The 18,695-nt window shown below is 43.6% G+C and overlaps 2 protein-coding genes across 7 annotated transcripts; one reads left to right on the top strand and one right to left on the bottom strand.

Annotated features, from left to right (window-relative positions):
• Positions 1–983: 983 nt before the first annotated feature.
• On the top strand, positions 984–8,163 carry LOC117433702 (TNF receptor-associated factor 2-like). Its single transcript, XM_034056140.3, has 7 exons — positions 984–1,440; positions 3,173–3,227; positions 4,145–4,249; positions 4,470–4,643; positions 5,043–5,120; positions 5,678–5,737; positions 5,982–8,163. Exons 1-7 carry the CDS (start codon positions 1,292–1,294, stop codon positions 6,771–6,773), a joined length of 1,413 nt encoding a protein of 470 aa, XP_033912031.3. The 5' UTR covers positions 984–1,291; the 3' UTR covers positions 6,774–8,163.
• An 81-nt stretch (positions 8,164–8,244) lies between these two features.
• Positions 8,245–16,991, bottom strand: LOC117962329 (N(G),N(G)-dimethylarginine dimethylaminohydrolase 1-like). 6 transcript variants are annotated; one of them, XM_059009096.1, is made up of 7 exons: positions 16,699–16,991; positions 13,714–14,089; positions 12,021–12,123; positions 11,583–11,656; positions 11,148–11,267; positions 10,411–10,554; positions 8,245–10,076 (listed from the first exon to the last, which is right to left on the bottom strand). In XM_059009096.1, exons 2-7 carry the CDS (start codon positions 14,005–14,007, stop codon positions 9,960–9,962), a joined length of 852 nt encoding a protein of 283 aa, XP_058865079.1. In that variant the 5' UTR covers positions 14,008–14,089; positions 16,699–16,991; the 3' UTR covers positions 8,245–9,959. The 6 variants fall into 6 exon arrangements, with proteins under 6 accessions (XP_058865079.1, XP_058865080.1, XP_058865082.1 ...); XM_059009097.1 differs by having other exon boundaries at positions 13,714–14,079; XM_059009099.1 differs by having other exon boundaries at positions 13,714–14,015.
• Between the last annotated feature and the right edge of the window lie 1,704 nt (positions 16,992–18,695).

The following is an 18,695-nucleotide window of genomic DNA, read 5'->3' as shown; positions in this document are numbered from 1 at the left end:
TTATTATTATTATTATTATTATTATTATTATTATTATACCTACACTTTTATTCCTGTTAAAAAGGTAAATGCGATCTTCTAAAGTTTCTTTTATTTTTTTTTTATTTTTTTTTAATTGAGTGTTATTTTTAAAGGGGTCTGGTTTTATGTGTGCTTACTGTAAACGTCTGATTTATTTATTTATATATTTGTTTGTTTGTTTGTTTATTTACATTTGGTAAAACCCGCGGGGTTGTTTGTTCTTACAAAGCTTGTCATGGTTATTACAGTCATTCAAAGATGTGGTTAGGAAAATACCGAGGATGATACACAAGCGCGATATTAGTAAAGCGCCTATATTGAGATGTACTGGCGAAACCAAACGGCACCGAGGAGGGAGGCGGGGGTGAGGGCTTGAAAAGGCAACCTCGACCCCAATTGTTCTCTTTCAAGGTGGGCCGCGTTTCTGTTGACGGGCTGATGTGTGTCTGTGTGGGTGAATGTGAACGAGCTATCAATTCGTACATTTCAGAGACCGGATACCAGAAAAAAAAAAAATCGACTGTCCAGTTTAGTTAAAATCCATAAAAGGTAATATTAGTTGGCCTATATAGTCTTCTTACCCAGGAAGAAATATTTTTTATATAATAATATAATTATACATACGTAGGAATTTTGGAGTTTCCCCTGCAGTGAATGTATCAATCTGAATACAATACAATACAATACAATACAATACAATACAATACAATGGACTAGACCGGCCTCTGATACCATCGACTCTTTTACTTTTTTTTTCAACGCTTTTTTCTGATTTTCATTCAAGAGTAAAACTTGTACGACAATGGTAACCAAAGTTGACATTTCAAAACATTTCACAGATTCTGAACCTCTGAGTCACACAGCTAGTATTACACACGCGGCGCTGACTAAGCCGGGAGTTCCCTTTACAGAAAGGGAGTAAAACTCGCACAGGACACGACGCTGTTTCACTTTCCGGACAGTTTACACACAAGAGCGGAGCTGCTCTCGCTCTGCTAATGTAGTTATTATATTGGGTTTACTTACGATATTAGTTCATATTTTTCGTTGTTTTTTATTTTATTTTGATATTTATATATTGCTACTTGCCGGAATTTGTAAAATGTATTATTATTGAATATTTATTTAGTTGTGGTGTATATATTTGCAAATCTACCTGGATTTATTCAAGATAAATTGACGATCAACTATAAAGCCGCTCTACCGGACTACAGCTCTCATTGAGATTTTGTCTTCACATTATTTGAGTTTTGTGCTCGTATTCATCGCGATGGTCGAGCTTGTATCCGGGGTGAGCCCCGTGGATCGTGTTGCTGGTTCCGGGCTTCTCTGTTCGGCTTGCGGGTTCCTGCTAATCCGGCCCAAACAAACCATCTGCGGGCATCGATACTGCTCCGAATGTGTGACCCGCATGTTCCAGTAAGTACATTATTATTATTATTATTATTATTATTATTATTATTATTATTATTATTATTATTATTATTATTATTTATTTCTTAGCAGACGCCCTTATCCAGGGCGACTTACAATCGTAAGCAAAAACATTTCAAGCGTTACAATACAAGTAATACAATAAGAGCAAGAAATACAATAACTTTTGTTCAAGTAAAGTACAAGTGATGAATGCATTATTATTATTATTATTATTATTATTATTATTATTATTATTATTATTATTATTATTATTATTATTATTATATTATTATTATTATTATTATTATATCAAACAACATAACAACAATATGTTTTATTTATGTTATTAGCCTATTCCATTTGCAATAATCTCACTGTGTGTGTGTGTGTGTGTGTGTGTGTGTGTGTGTGTGTGTGTGTGTGTGTGCTGGTCTGGGTGTGTGTGTGTGTGTGTGTGTGTGTGTGTGTGTGCTGGTCTGGGTGTGTGTGTGTGTGTGTGTGTGTGTGCTGGTCTGGGTGTGTGTGTGTGTGTGTGTGTGTGTGTGTGTGTGTGTGTGTGTGTGTGTGTGTGTGTCTAAATAGGCAGGTAGATAGACGGGTCTTTGTTTCTGTTTTTAGTCTGAATAGTTTCTATTTTCTAATTTTCTTACCGGTATTTATTTATTTACCGAATGAGCTTGCTGTTTTTTTGGTATTGTATTTTTCAATGCTCTAAAACTGATTTGTGAAAAATGCAAACAAATCTAATGTTGACCATAATTTGAATAATAAAGGTTATTTAAAACCTTCAGGTTATTTAAAACGTGTAGGTGATTTCCATTACTATTGGACTTTTCACTCGAAACAGTTCCCCTAATGCTCGTGGTAAAGAACATAGCTGAATATTTAACAGTCATGTTCACATCCAGCCGGACGCGTTCAGGAAGTGCGCCTCACGTCACACACCACACGCGTGCGTCTCCAGACAGAGAAATTGAAACTGGCGTTTGTTTTTTCATAATTTCTCATAAATAGTACCAATTGTATTCTTGTGTAAGATTGCAGTACAGGGTTTGTAAGATCTTTAAATATGAATAATTAATAATCACATTGGTATGATCTTCACAAAACGATGTGTTTTAAATATGAAATAAATAAATAAACTATAAATTCATATTAATAATAATACAAATCCATTATACACTGTGGAGTACAAAACATAAGCATTATCGAGTAGAAATGATACTTATATATATATACGTTTTAGCTAATTATTCAAATTATGAGATCAGTTTTTCAATTATTTTTGTGGTTGTGTATGCATATGTTTCATGATTAATATACATATTATTAAATACATGTACCGCATATATGTGTGGTCCAGTGGTTAAAGAAAAGGGCTTGTAACCAGGAGGTCTCCGGTTCAAATCCCACCTCAGCCACAGACTCATTGTGTGACCCTGAGCAAGTCACTGAACCTCCTTGTGCTCCGTCTTTCGGGTGAGATATAGCTGTAAGTGACTCTACAGCTGATGCATAGTTCACACACAGTATAACGTTTTTGGTCCTATGGCTACATCTAGTGGCTGGTATGATACATGAAATATGACAAGAATTGTCATTAGACTTACAAAACCTGCTGTCTTGCGATAACAGGACACCATATTAGTGCATAAACAAACATTACCAAGGCTCCCATTCACAGTACAGCAAAGCCTGAGCCACACACTGATCCCCTTCTGTGTTTCATCAACAGGAAGTCAGGAACCGCTGAGTGCTGTGTGTGCCGGGAGACGATCCAGTCCTCACAGGTAAGAACGGAGTGCGCTTCTATACCACCCTACACTGTGGGTCTGTATGAGCACATTATTTACACACTACTGTATGGATCGGGTTTGTATTTTCTCATTTCTAAATCTATTGACAGGAGAGCAGGGATGGTGGGGGTGTGAGAGACAGGAGAGCAGGGGTGGGGGGTGCTGTGTGTCACTGGAGAGCAGGGGGGGTGCTGTGAGAGACAGGAGAGCAGGGGGGTGCTGTGAGAGACAGGAGAGCAGGGGTGGGGGTGCTGTGTGTCACTGGAGAGCAGGGGGGTGCTGTGAGAGACAGGAGAGCAGGGGGGTGCTGTGAGAGACAGGAGAGCAGGGGTGGGGGGTGCTGTGTGTCACTGGAGAGCAGGGATGGTGGGGGTGTGAGAGACAGGAGAGCAGGGGTGGGGGGTGCTGTGTGTCACTGGAGAGCAGGGGGGGTGCTGTGAGAGACAGGAGAGCAGGGGTGGGGGGTGCTGTGTGTCACTGGAGAGCAGGGGGGGTGCTGTGAGAGACAGGAGAGCAGGGGTGGGGGGTGCTGTGTGTCACTGGAGAGCAGGGGTGGGGGGTGCTGTGAGAGACAGGAGAGCAGGGGTGGGGGGTGCTGTGTGTCACTGGAGAGCAGGGGTGGGGGGTGCTGTGAGAGACAGGAGAGCAGGGGTGGGGGGTGCTGTGTGTCACTGGAGAGCAGGGGTGGGGTGTGCTGTGTGTCACTGGAGAGCAGGGGTGGGGGGTGCTGTGTGTCACTGGAGAGCAGGGGTGGGGGGTGCTGTGTGTCCCTGGAGAGCAGGGGTGGGGGGTGCTGTGTGTCACTGGAGAGCAGGGGTGGGGGGTGCTGTGTGTCACTGGAGAGCAGGGGTGGGGGGTGCTGTGTGTAACGGGAGGTGCTGTGTGCTGATTGGCTCCTTTGCTCCTCGCAGGTGTTTGCTGACAAGGCTGCGGAGAACGACGCCTCCGGCATGGAGATCCAGTGTCCAAACTGTACCAGCGGCTGCACCTGGACAGGACTGCTCCGAGACTACCTGGTGAGAGAGAGGAGGAGAGAGAGGGGGGAGGGAGAGGAGGGGGAGGATAGGCAGGAGCGGAGAGAGAGAGGAGAGGAGAGGAGAGGAGAGGAGAGAGAGAAAGGAAAGTGGAGAGGGGGAGATGGGTGTGAGAGAGAGAGAGAGAGGGAGAGAGAGAGAGGGCTAGCTGGCTCAATGGGTTAATTCAGCGTGTAATCTGTGCATATCTGTGCCCTGGCAGAGCTCTCATGAGAGGGAGTGTGAGTGTGCAGTGGAGCCGTGCACCAACGCTGCCTTCGGCTGTGTGTTTAACGGGGAGCGCAGGGCACTGCAACACCACGAGAGCCAAGCCTGCGACTGGAGGCTGGTCTACTGTCAACACTGCAGCTGCTCCCTGCCGCACAGCCTGCTGGAGGTAAGAACCATCAGCCATCTCCTTCTGCAAGATTACTGCTTTAGCACCCCCTGGTAAAAGCACAGCACAGTGCAGTAAAGCACAGAGAAGATAACAAACCAGCCCCTTCTCAAAGTTTAATGCTATGGTATCCAATAAAAAAGGAAGTACAAATCTGTGAAACATTTTGATGTTATTGACAATTTGACCCTAATAGATAATCCCATGATGCTTTGGTGCTTGTCTGCAAGTCTTTAGCAAAAAAATGATTGCAGCTATCAGGAAGCAGCTACCAGGACTGATCAGGACTGTACTGTGTGAAGGAGCTGCTGGCTGCTTTTTATACTCTTCTAACCTGCCAGACGGTGTCTTTTCATAATGCTGCTGTTCACTTCAGTGATGGCTATGTGTTCTCCACAGGATCACTTATCAACCTGCCCGAAAAACAAGCCCAGGAATACAGCAGAGATACTGCCCAGAGGCACAGGGGCGGAGGAGGTAAGCAGATCTTAGCTTTGCTTGAATTGGACACTCTTGTCTGACTTTGTGCTTAACTCACGGAAGGCTCATAGCAGCATTTTTGTCAAAAGCATTGTCCTTGAGTACAATGTCACCAAATCATTCCAGGGATCTCGATAATGAAAGTGTTCCTGAGAGTCACAGACCTGCACTTGGAATGCATCCATGTGTTTGAGTTGGGTTATCAATGTGATTTTGAAAAATGATACACAGTTACACAGTGTCACGAAGTTTCCAATTCAAATACACCCATTTATGTAAAGTGTTTAAATACAATTTATGTACAGCTGTGGCCAAACAGTTTTGCATCACTCTAGAGACTGAACTAATTTTGCTTCATAAAGTTGAATGAAACTTGCTGAATAATGTCACGCTAACATATTGAATTACATATCACTTTGTAGTTTTCCATATGCTAAATTGTTATTTTAATGCAAGCTGTGCTTGGTCTAGTGTTTAAATGGTACCAGCTAGTTTTCTAAGGGAGATGTTCTGTTTCTCCCAGTGACTGAGTTTCTCTCCTCCCCTGTTTCCAGGAACCCCAGCAAGGAGACAATAGCTCCTGTCAATCTGAGAGGCACAGCTCACCCAAGAAGGTAGGGTTAGATCATCGTGTCTGCCTGTGTGTGTGTATCTATATCTCCTCCTCTGTCTCCTCCCCAAGACTCCCTCTAACCCCCCTCTCTAACCCTCCTCCTCACAAATCCTCTCTTCCCTCCTCTAACCCCCTCTTGCCTTACCCCCAGTCCCTGTTAGACAAGCTCCCCTCCCCTCTCCCACCTATTCCCCTCTTTCTCTCTCCTCTCCCTCTCCCTCACCTCCTCTCCTCTCTCCTCACAGCCCCAGTCCCTGGTAGATGACCTCTGCTCCCCAGCTCACCTGCTCAGGCTGCTGTCGGTCATCTCCTCCCTGCAGACTCGCCTTGACCGGGGCGAGGAGGTCAACGTCGCCTTCAAGAAGCTGGTGATGAGCAAACTACTGGCAATGCAGAGCCTGCTGTCCACCGAGCAGGGGGAGAGGGAGGGGGACACCCAGACCCCCAGGGAAGAAATTGCAACGCTCAGTCAGGACCTGGCCATCTGCAGGGGGGCTCTAGCGGAGCTCCAGAGCCGCTGCCTGGGGTACGAGCGAGCCCTGCAGCACCTCCAGAGCAGGGGGGGCGCCACCGCGTCCGAGAACGGGACCCTGGTGTGGAAGATCAAAGGCTTCTCCGCCAGCCTGAGGGATTCGGAGCGCAGCACGGCCCTCTCTCTCCACTCCCCCACCTTCCTCAGCCACCCCTTTGGGTACAGACTGTGCCTCCGACTTTACCCCCGCGGAGACGGGGTGGGCCGGGGCTCCCACGCCTCCCTGTTCCTGTGTGTGATGCGGGGTGAGTGGGATGACGTTCTGCCCTGGCCCTTCAGGCACAGGGTCACCTTCTCCTGCCTGGACGCCTCGGGGGGCGGCAGCGACGTGCGCGAGGCCTTCCTCCCCGACCCCCTGAGCGCCTCATTCCAGAAGCCCCGCGCTGCCGTCAACGTGGCCAGCGGCTGTCCCCTCTTCATCAGGCACTCGCTGCTGCTCGCCCCCCACAACCCCTACCTCCGCAACGACACCCTGTACATCAAGGCTGTCATCGAGACACACTGACACACACAGAGACAGACAGGAACTCAATGACACTGACAGACACAGAGACACACTGGGGAAGGTGGGTTTTGACCCTGAAATCTCTATAAACGAGCCCACAGACAAACACTCGAATCTGGGGGAAGCCTGCAACCTGTTCAGCTCTATCCAGGAATGCATGACTGCATCCAGAGCTGGAGACACAGTCTGTGGACCGAGATGCATTCAAACACTGAATCAGAATTCACAGAGACTGCATGCTGCTGCCTCTCGCTGACACGAACAGAGGGGGGCAATGCTATTTACTGATATTTATGTAGAGATTTTATTTATGTATTTATTTATTTAATTTATCACGTTTTGATCCTGTATCGCTGACTTGAAATATAATGTCTGTTGCACTTGGTAGCTGCTTGTCTATATCCTTTGCTCTAGTACTGCAAATCTGGCGTTAACACTGGATCTATGTGGAAAATGACAAAACATGAATAAATAACTAAAACATGTATAGCAGTGTTTCGTAAAAACTGTGAGAAGCTATTGATTACAAAACAAGACACTACAATGAATTGTAATACATAGCAAAGACATACCTGGTGGTATTATCGCACATTGCTTTACTATACAGAGCAGCACCAGTCTGGACACTTCATATTTATTTTAGGTTTAGAGAAAAATAATCCGAGCCCAACACTGGAGCAAGAGAACCACAATCCCAGCCACTGAAACAGCGTGGGACGTGTTAGAAGGTATTAAAAAGGCACCTGAAGTTACTTCAGCTACGTTTCCATCAGCTACTGGGACCAAGCTGAAAGCGGTTTGAAATCAGACTTGTTTATTTCAGCAGATCTGAGATCAAATCCATTTCAATTGCCTGTCTGTCTGTCAGCCCCAGTTAGGATGGCAGAGCTCCATCTCCACATCGATGGTGGAAGTTACATAGCAAGAAGGATGCTAGAGAGAATTCTAAATCTGCAGTAAAAAAACATGTGTGCCGAGCATGAAGGCATGAATATATTATACTGCGAGGGAAATAGGAGAGGCTGGTGAATCTGTTTCGAAATAGCAACTATACAATGATACATACAGGTGATCTTTTGTGTTGCTGATTGGATTGTAGACTGGAGATGGAACCCAGTTTGATACTGGGAATGAGATGAGATTGAGTTTCACAGACTGGTTTCATGGTTCATGGAAATGGGGCTTTACTGATAATTGTCAGCTTAGGAGATGGTGAAAAATATAATGACCTTTGCTGTCCACGCTCCAGAAATAAGCTGACAAGCATCGCATTGTTTTCAATGCAGGGTATATTGTACACTGTTAATGGAAAACAAATGTACACTTTGAAAAAGATGTAAACTGTGAAATAAAGTTCTATATTTTAATAAAGTTCTATATTTTAATAAAGTTCTATATTTTAATAAAGCGATGGTATGTGCGTGGTCTATATCGTTCAATCTTCAAATTAAAATAATGGGAAAGTCGACAGTTTTCTTCACAGCTTTATTTTTTCATATTTTTTGTTTTACATGACAAATTGATATAACCTGCAGTCCATCTGAGATTAGTAAAGATATCTAAAACACAGGAATTCAAAACGCGCTGTACATTTAGCTCAGGGTTATTAAGAAAAGAATTTTAAAAAATCTTTCCTGGCAATTTTTCAACAATCATTGCAGGACCTGAAAAAAGCGAATTTACATTTGCAGTGTCCCGCAGCGTCTCACTGCTGCCTGAATGCTGGGAGAATCTCTGCTCCGTTCTGCAGCTTGCTGTGTATGCTCAGGAACCTTGTTGGCTGTCCAGGTGGTTTATATTCCCTAAGGAAGTTCTAGCTGCACACAAGCTACTTAATGTATTTATTTATTTTGTAAACTAACACAATTTTAACAATCATTTGTCTAATACTATTTTTTTTAATGTACCTTTATTTTTAGTGTTTCCAGTCACTTGGAGTGGTTATTTTTGCAATTACTCAAATACCTTTTATTATTATTATCATTATTATTATTATTATTATTATTATTATTATTATTATTATTATTATTATTAATCATTAATCTGTGTTAAGGTGCTTTGATTATCTGTTTAGGAGCTGCTCATCAGTTATAGTTTGCAGCCAAAGACTAATACAGGCTAGATCAAAGTGTCTTTATACTAGTAAGCACCAGCACCATCTAGTGCACAGCTAGTGTATTACCAGCAAAACGAAAGGAAACGTCATCCAAAGTGGCAGACCACTAAATGACCACGTTTGTTATTCTTGCAATACACTAGTGGTGCACTAGGTGGTACTGATGCTTACTAATAAAGAGACTGGTTGATCAAGCCTACATTACATGTGTGTATCATTTCCACTGCCTGGCGCTCCCGGCAACTGCTGCCCACGGCAACAAAACAAGGTGTTTCCACGGCTCGTCCGAGCGGCTATCTGCTCAGGTTTTGTATCTCATCCTCCATGTAGCCAAACTGGCTGCAAAGGAAGAGCATCATCACGTAGCCAGTGTTTACTGCCGTGATGAAACATGTGGAACTTGATATGTAAACACTAGGTGATGTTAGCCAGCAGCTGCATAGGTTATTAAGGCACTTCTTTAAGATGTATTGTGGTTTTACGTTTAGCAGTGCAACGCTTTCATTTTTTAAACACAAACTGAAAGCTATAAAAAAAACCTAGTGGGAACGAGGCATTCTTCAGACAAGCAGCTAAAAGTGAAGAGCAGCTCCTGAACTCCGAGTCACAACACAGACTTGAGAAATGAAACTAACACAGTACGGCTCATTGCAAGAAGAAGCTCTCCGAATCACTGGAAACATCATAGAATGTAAAGGAAGCAGCAAAAAAAGTTTGAAGCTAGTTATTCTTAAAGTGGCAAAGCCTTAATGAACATATTTCATGAGGTGTGTATGAAATGGGTTCAAAACAAATACCCCAAAAGCAGCCTTAAATCTGCTTCTCTGGTCTACCAAAAGCGGGTTTCAGTAAATCCCCGCAACGTTTAGCAATCAGATTGGTTGAGCTCTGATCTAGTATGCCAAGAAATGCTATTTACACAAGACCATTAAACACAAAACAAAAGAAATCTGCCTCTTTTGGTGTGGATCCCTAGTGCCCGGTTTGTGGGTGTGGTTTCTGTGAAAGCTCCTCCTATACAGAGTGTTCCGTGCTCCCTGGTTGGCTCTCACAGGCTTAGGGGGGAGTGGTTAGAGGTCCAGTCGGCGGTTGATGAGCAGGGAGCAGGAGGAGAGGGCGCCCCCTAGCTTGGAGGTCTCGCTGCAGGAGGTGGGGAGCAGAGTGTAGTCTGTGAGCTTCTGAAAAGCCTGAGAGCAAGAGTGAGGGAAAAGAGTGTGTGAGAGAGAGAGAGAGCGAGAGATACACACAATGGTTATTAAAGGGTAACACACGTAATAAACCATTTACACATTCTAAAACATTTAACAAAGTGATTTATTTTTGTTTTATGTTAGTGCAGTGGGTTAATTTAAACAATAATTTGTCAAAATGAAAACACTGGAACTAAATAGCAGTGCAGTTGTTACATTGTCTCAACATTTTGATGGAGACAGACACAGACAGTCACAGACACACACACACAGAGTTACACAAGTACAGACAGGCAGACAAACAGACAGGCAGACAGACAGGCAGACTCACAGCAGCACTCTCTGGGTATTCCTCTGCGCTCCGGTGCAGCAGGTAGTTGCTCTTTGACCCCACTCGGACGTAGACGCAGTTAGCCGCAGCATCGTCAGGAACGGTCAAGATCTCGTAGTGGTGGTCAGTGAGCTGCTCCATCGCCTGGTCAGGAGAGAGAGAGGGAGGCATTACCACTGCCTCACTCAATACCAGGGCTGAGCATCCTGGCACATCTAGCAAACCAGTGGCACAACATCTGCATTACAGGAATGGAAATAAGACTCCCATTGCAGAGCAGTTTGATCCATTCCTGATTTTACTGAGTTTAATAAGACATACCTGAACTTGTAACCTGTACGCTGTGGCTGATCAAGCTTGTAGTAAAACCTGGAATGGGTGAAACTGCTATAGAGTAGGAGTTTAATTTCCATCCCTGCATTACAAATATGGTTATGAGCACTCAGGAGTCCAGACCAACTTCAAGACCAGATTGAATTAGTCAGTTTACCAAGAATACCTCTTACAAGCCAAGGACATTTTGCCACACGATTTAGGACATAAAACGTACCAGAATGCATTGCGATGCAAGTTAAAAAAAAAAAGCCTGAACTGTCCCAAACTGTCCTAGTGTACATGGAGTCATGTGGTAACCCTCACTCTAAGCAGTTTGAATCTTCCAGACATCCATTCTAACTCGGTAACATTCACTCAGTCGTGGAGCATCTCAAAGTGGCAAAGCCTCAAGTGCGACTCACCTTGAGTGCTTGCTTGGCCGCCTCGCTGCTCCCCGTCACGATGGTGTCAGGACCCCCCATGCTGCAGAAACTCTTGAGGTGCGCGGCTCCGCTGACAGGCACAGTGGAGACAGCAAAATCCTGCAAACGAGGACCCACAGTCAGGAGGAACTGGAGCTGCTGCAGTACTAGATATCACCACAGGGGGGAACCACAACAGGTGGAGCAGCTGTCCAGTCAGTAATGATATTTTTAGCTCTAAATTAATTAATTAAAATCATTGTCTCTTTCTTTTTCTCTCACTTTCTTTCTTTCGTAGAATACAGCTGTGTACCAAATATTTAGACTGTCTCAATTTACTCCAGAAACCAAAAATCCAAACACTGATGTATATCCCATACGAAGTCAAAGAAGACGTCTTTACTTTCAGGCCAACACCTGGCACACAGTACTCACCCTAAAGGTATCAGCGACAAGCTCGGCTCCCTTGTGATTCGTCCACGAGGAAATCCCCACAAAGAACTCCCGCCCTGATCAGACAGACAGGGAAACAGGAAGTGACAACATAAACACAGGATGTGAGGCTGTGAGATTGAACGAGAGAAGAGAAAGGAAAGGAGGAGAGGCAGGAGAGTGGTAGGGAGCTAGGAGGGGAGAGAAGAGAGAAGGTAGGGAGAGAAGGGGAGGAGAGGAAAGGGGTAGGGGAGAGGGGGGGAGAAAGAGAGAGAGAGGTGGGAGAGGAGAAGGAGGGACATCAGAAGAGAGTCGGGGAAGCAGAGAGAGGCAGCAGTTTGTAACCCAAGCACACTGCTGAATTCATGCCTTATCCACATTGACAGCACTGTGATGTGCACAGGTTGTGCAGTTGAAGGGGCTTCACGGATGGCAGTTTACCTGTAAAAAGCACATCGCTGCCATCCAGAGTGGCGTTCTCATCATCAGCACCTTCAACCACATGCAGCTTCAGCTCCTCCAGCACCTTCCTCACAGCCTCGGTCTGCAAGAGAGCCAGGAGACACTGAATACTGTGCCTTACATCAGCCACTATCCCTGATCAGAGTTACAATCCTTACCTCTTATTAGCTTTATTAACGTTATCATATTTACAGCTCTGGACAAAAGTCTTGCATCACCTAGAATTTTAGGATTGAGACATCATCTAAAAAAAAAAACTAAAAAAAACTATATGATCTATTATGATATTTTATTTGACATCGTGTTGTCAAATAAACTATAAAATGATATTGCAAAAGTCCACCGGAAGCCATAATGGCAGTACAGTATTTCATGTTTCAAAATGTCACATTTTTCCAATTTTTGTCAGCTTATTTTAAGTACATGGAAAACTACAAAGCGGTATGTAATCCAATATGTTAACGTAACATTATTCAGCAGGTTTCATTCGACTTTATGACGCAAAATGAGTTGATTCTATAGGTGATGCAAAACATTTGGTCATAGCTGCACACATTCCAAACTGAAGCAGAAAAATCAAACATCCAGAAGATGTTATTCAGAAGGATAGGGGCCGGTGAAAATATAGCTAGGATTAAAGAGAATGGATTTTGAAAGTTTAGCTAGCACTGCTTTAAAGATGTAACATTGCAATAAATTATTAAACTGCTTTGAACAGGAGGTAGGCTAGAACTTCAATTAAAGGTCAGTATTCAAGTTCAGCTCATAGCCACTCCCACCCCTCCCAAATTCTCAGCTGCCATTGGCCAGCTGCGATCAGCAGCAGATGGTGCTAAACCCCGCCCTCGCATTTCCCGCAGGCAATTCAATTAACCCCCCCGAGACCCCAGACAGAATTGAGCATCAGTTTGTAATGAGTGATTAACACTGCATGCTATCAAAATGACACCGTATTTCATCTGTTTAATATGCTGTGAGTGTTCATTCTCTAGGGCTTTTTCTGCTCTGATTGTGCCTTGAAAAATGACCACTAGGGGGGGTGCTGCTCTCATTTTTGCCTGATTTTTTAATTTATTCATTAATTAATTTTTTAAGAGATTTTCCCCAATCTCAACACTGACACAGTGGGAGAAAGAGAAGAGATTAGAGTTGGACCCCCTAGAGGGTCGGGGGGGGGGGATAGGCAAGCTGAGGTTTGGGTTGATTTATATTCTTACAGACAGACACAGTTATTCGATTTGTTTGGATTTGAGCCGGAAATCTGCTGTGAATATTTCATCTCTCAGTGGACACTGGCAGCGAGCCAGATAGCGCTCTTCTCCGCTCTCTCTCCACCCCCTTTGCTCCCTGACTGTGTGGCGAATGCAGTGTCTCTCCCTCTCTCTCTGTGCTGTGTAACCCTCTCTCCTCCTCTCTCCCTGCTCAAAGGCTGCGTGATGAGAGTGGTATCACTACTCTCCTCTCTCCTCACCTTTCTCCTCCTGTCCTTGTTCCAGGGCTGTGTGATGAGAGCTGTATCTCCCTGTATGACGGCTGTATCCTCCCCTCTCCCCTCTCCCCTCTCCCCCTCCTCACCTCTCTCCTCCTGTCCTTGTTCCAGGGCTCTGTGATGAGAGCTGTATCTCCCTGTATGACGGCTGTATCCTCCCCTCTCCCCTCTCCCCCTCCTCACCTCTCTCCTCCTGTCCTTGTTCCAGGGCTGTGTGATGAGAGCTGTATCTCCCTGTATGACGGCTGTATCCTCCACACTCCAGCTCTCCGGCAGCGTGCTGTCAGCTGGGATCTCTATCAGCTGCAGCCCCAGTTTCTGCCTCAGGATCCCAGTATAGACTCCGTACTGGCGCTGGGCTTTGGCCAGATCCACCTCCTCCCCCTCTCCTCCTGTCGCTTTACTCTTCCCGAAGGAATCCGGGATTCCTCGGACCACCGCGTGGGTGAACTTCCCGTATCCCGACGTTCCGGCCATTTCCAAATCTGATGGTAAATTTCCTGGATTTTTAAGGAGGCTGTGATATGTGTGATTTTTGCAGTGGCCTCTCTGTTATAATCTACAAAAGACAACAATTAAAATCAGAGCCAAGGCTGTAAAGGTTTAAACACTGCAATGGTAACCAGGACTACAAATCCTAAAAGGATCAGTCTTTAACTGAACAGTCACCTTGGGTTTGCAATTCTTTCACCCGAGTTCAGGTCTAGCTGCCTGCCACAGACAAGGGTGACACAGGCTAGATCAGCCATCCTCATATTAATAAACTCCAACAAAACTAAACTTCACCCAAAGGGTCCGATCTCTATATGCTGGGAGAATCTCTGCTACATTCTGCAGCTTGCTGTGTTGGCTGTCCAGGTGGTTTACATTCTCTAAGAATCACCTAGCCTGTGTTACATATATGTCAATGACAAGCAACTAATATAGTTGAGGTGCTAAAAAAAAGACTAAGGAATTGCAGCAAGAAAATAAACTTGAATATTTGACACATATGGCAGGGATGGAAATAAGACTCCTACATAGCAGTTTCACCCATTCCAGGTTTTATTATGAGCTTGTGTGGCTGATTAACCTCAAGCTTGTGTGGCTGATTAACCTCACAGTAAAACCAGGAATGGATCAAACTGCTATGCCATGGGAGTCTGATTTCCATCCCTGCCATATGACATCTTGAGAGGCTATTTCATTTGGGGTTCTTTCCAAGAACAACGAAGGCGTGTTTGCAGAGTTGTGTGAGCGTTCCTTCTTGTTCATAAGAAGTTAAACGGTGTTGAGCTCATGACGCTGCGGCTCACACAACTCGTTTTGCAAACTATTTTAACCACACCAGCGCCTGTTTTACCGTTAACTCCAAGTGTTTTTCGTCAAACCAGAAGGGTTAATCGACCATTCTCCTCAATGCAAATGCACTAGCGGTATTATTATATGCAAAATCAAAGAAAGAGTCCCAAACGGCGAGGCGAGGCCGCTAGCTATCGGATGGCCCGTCAGATGCAATAATGTCATCCCAGGAACTACGGGTTTAATCTGAGCTGCAGGGCGGATGTCGACAGAACAGATGCCCTCGCCTTGTGAGGTGCCAACCCGACAGGGGATTAATCGCTCGGTAATTATGTTTCAATTGTTTTCGACGCTTTAAAGGCCGCTGAACAAACTGAGAATCATGCGGAGCGTTTCTCTGCAATATTCTTTTACAAAATGAAACGGGTTAAAAGCAACGACGCGAACAGTCAATTCAACTAAAACTGGAATCAGAGAGGGGGCTTGATATGATGTGATAGAGCTATACGTGCATGTGTGTGTATACTGTGATAGAAAAGAGGACCCCGCCCATCCACGCTTACTCATAAAACCAAGGAGAAGTGAGAGACGGTATTTAGATTTGTTAAAACGCAACCAAAATGCATCCCCTATAAAATAATCATTAAAAATATATAAGTATATTAATTTAATACTGTTACCTTTTCGTGTTGAAGCCAGCGTGTATCCCGTTTCTTTCTTTCTCTTTGTCCCACCCTCGCGTTCCTCTCTCTCTCTCCGTTTTCTATCTCAACACAAACTCCGCTATCTGATTTATATTAATCCCCCTCAGATCCGCCCACCTCGGTCTCTCAGGCTTCATTGTTTGATTTCTGTGTGTGTGTGTCCCTGCCTGCCTCTCTCTTTTTCCCCACCCCTCCCCCTTCTCCTGTATTATAAAGTTACAGACTCGTTATTCAACCCAAAACAGAATGCCTTGCCAGTACATTCCAAACTTGTACGATAACCGGTGTCTCGTCCGCCAGTATATTTCTATAGACGGGGCTAAAAAGTTTTTTTTTTGTTTGTTTTTGTGATCTTTCGTCTTAGAATCTGGTTTTGTCTCTCTCTTTCTCCCGCGAACTGCCCATAACGAAACTGAGGACCATTACATAAAAGTATATTATATATAAATATATATAGCTGTTGTATTAATTGTTCAAAAAGATGGATCTCTCAAAATAGTGATCCTTTTTTCCCCCCGTTAAAATAGCTTTATATGTCTTTGCCACAGCTTGTGTGCCTGCCTGCCTGCAGCTGAAACTACCTGCCTCTAGGGAATGTACACAAACTGGACAGCCAGCAGGGCCTGGTTTCTGATGATGCAGGGTGCACAAAGGCGAACAACTATGGAAGAATGTAGTAAACATTTAACTTGCAAAATGTTTCAGTGTAACGCTGTAAACATAAACACAACCTAGAACGATTGAACGAATATCAAACGGAGTTTAATCATTAACCCCTTCAACTCCAGATGTAATAATGTGCAAAAAAAGTAATTTCTATTTCAACCCCTGAAATTCTTAGAAAAATAATATTAGATAGAAAACTAAAATATAAATCATAAATCATGAACACTTTAAGATTCTTGAAATACACCCGATACAGTTGTTTAATTTCTATTTTGTTTGGGAGGGGTTCTTAAGCCGGCTGCCTGTAGATTTTGCATTGGTCCGCATGTACAAAGGCACAGTTTTTGTCGCTCATATTCAGAAAAGTGAATGCTGCCTAGTATATTAAAATAATACTCGCTTGTATTTATTTTACGTCGCTGTAGCCATTCTTACGTATTTTTGGCGTTACTCGTTTTTTTACGTTTTAACTGCAGAATAATTGGTCTTGCAGGTTCTTAGGTAGTGCTTGCTTTACCTCGCTCAAGGTCCGTTGTTTTTAAATTCCTCGCCCAGCCAGACCGGATTGCTTTTGTCCGGTTATTAAATTTCCATTCGCCGTCTCTAAAATCGCTTTCCCCGTTGATAATCCGTGCAGGTCTTAGCTGTGTTTCTTATAAATAACGAATCCAATGTCCGTGTTTCGCTGTGGTTAGTTGATTTTTCTTACTTTTAATTTTAATATTAAAAAAAACACAAAAAACGACCACTCTCCGTGGACGAGATCACACTGCTTCCCACTCAGTATAACACTGTGCTGTCCAGAAAGAAACGAAAAATACGCGCAAAGTCTCCCTCTAGCGTTCAAAACTCAAAACACAAGTCAAACATGATTTTAACTCGTTCAGTACTGGACACAACTACAGTACCGTACACATACTGCATTTAAAATACAACTCACTGCGATTTTGATATCTTGAAAATGTACCAACAATGTAATTAAAATAGCAAAGTCTGATTACATTTTCAAATACTTTGGGGTATAGCTGCTATGGTAATTTCAGTTCATTTTCACTGTGTTATAGCTAATGTTATGGTATAGCTGCTAGCTAGCAATAGCAAACCCGTGATCCATACAGGTCCTGTTCATTAAGAGGTGATTTTTGCTCGTTTCGTAATGTTGCAGCTTGTGGTATTACAGTAACACAAGCGGAGGTTGAGGGTGGAGTCTGGTGAGTCACAGGGGATTATATTAATACTGTTCTGACAGGAGATTTTGGCTGGGAACGCTGAACATCTGAATTAGAAGCGTAAGGATTTGCGCAACACACCATCTGTCTGTCTCTCTCTCTCTCTCTCTCTCTCTCTATCTCCCACAAGATCACGCCTTTTCTATCTTTCATTTTTTTCTGTTTTTCTTTCTTTTTATCTAAGAGCGCCTTGTCGCAATTTCAGGTCACAAGCGATTATTAAAAACAGATGTACTTCCGCCCCGATAAAAATAAACACATTCTGCACGAGTGAGATACATTATTTGCATATTTTATCTGACAACTGCTAGACCGTGAAAGTATAACTTATATTGACCTGTTGTTTTTCAGTTTTTTTTTTTAATTACGGTAAAAGTTGTTCAATAGTTATTATTATTATTATTATTATTATTATTATTATTATTATTATTATTTATTTATTTCTTAGCAGACGCCCTTATCCAGGGCGACTTACAATCGCAAGCAAATACAAAATACATTCAAGTGTTACAATACAAGTAATACAATAAGAGCAAGAAATACAATCATTTTTTGTTCAAGTGTGACAAACCACAATTCAATAATACAGCAGATGTTGTGTAAAATACTTTTTAAAAAAAACGATGTGCATTTACTAATACAGAAATAGAAACTAGAATGAATCTACAAATACAGTTTAAAGTCAATATTAAGGTAAATGTACCTTTAAAATACGATATTTGTTTTACAGTGACGGGCTAGGCTCGTCTAGAGCACAGTGTATTTGCTAGAATAACAAGTGGAAACTTGACCCAAAGTGACAGACCCCGCTGACTCTTCTATAAGCACACAGATCTGGCCTAGGCTGCAGGCAGCTGGCGGTGAAAGCAGCTCGCGCAGTTTATGAGTGTCTGCAATAACAAGCATGACTGCAGACATGCACAAAGCGAAGGGAGCAGAGCTAGATGCACGGATTCTGTACGCTGCGCTTGCAATGCTGTGCTAGCGCGGTGCTTGTACAGGTCTGCAGCGTGCCGTTGCTGTATCTCATGTGATCTCCCCACAGCAATTGCTTTCATTCTAAGCCTCCCTGTTTTGTGGCAGTCTGTTTCCAGTCATGAGATCACATCAGATGATCTCCATCAGGAATTGAATCAACAGCCATTAGCGCTAATTTAATAACCCCACCCTGACGAGCTGGAGGACAGGCCCTAAAGGAAAGCACAGAGAAGATAATGAACCAGCTCCTTTTAAAATATTACTGCTTGGATAGCCCTGTGCTACAGCACAGTGTAGGACAGAGAAG

The sequence above is a fragment of the Acipenser ruthenus genome, chromosome 38, assembly GCF_902713425.1.
Source record: "Acipenser ruthenus chromosome 38, fAciRut3.2 maternal haplotype, whole genome shotgun sequence".
NCBI classification, from domain to species: domain Eukaryota; kingdom Metazoa; phylum Chordata; class Actinopteri; order Acipenseriformes; family Acipenseridae; genus Acipenser; species Acipenser ruthenus.
This window is presented reverse-complemented; position numbering and strand designations above follow the sequence as displayed.

Bases quoted from the DNA above. Each gene is read 5' to 3' on its own strand.
- LOC117433702 (XM_034056140.3), top strand. From the start codon at position 1,292: ATGGTCGAGCTTGTATCCGGGGTGAGCCCCGTGGATCGTGTTGCTGGT. The intron at 1,441-3,172 runs GTAAGTACATTA...TTTCATCAACAG, and splicing joins TGTGTGACCCGCATGTTCCA to GAAGTCAGGAACCGCTGAGT. The intron at 4,250-4,469 runs GTGAGAGAGAGG...GTGCCCTGGCAG, and splicing joins GACTGCTCCGAGACTACCTG to AGCTCTCATGAGAGGGAGTG.
- LOC117962329 (XM_059009096.1), bottom strand. From the start codon at position 14,007: ATGGCCGGAACGTCGGGATACGGGAAGTTCACCCACGCGGTGGTCCGA. The intron at 11,268-11,582 runs GTGAGTACTGTG...CCTCGTTTGCAG, and splicing joins TTGTCGCTGATACCTTTAGG to GATTTTGCTGTCTCCACTGT. The intron at 10,555-11,147 runs GTGAGTCGCACT...TCTCCTGACCAG, and splicing joins CGGCCAAGCAAGCACTCAAG to GCGATGGAGCAGCTCACTGA.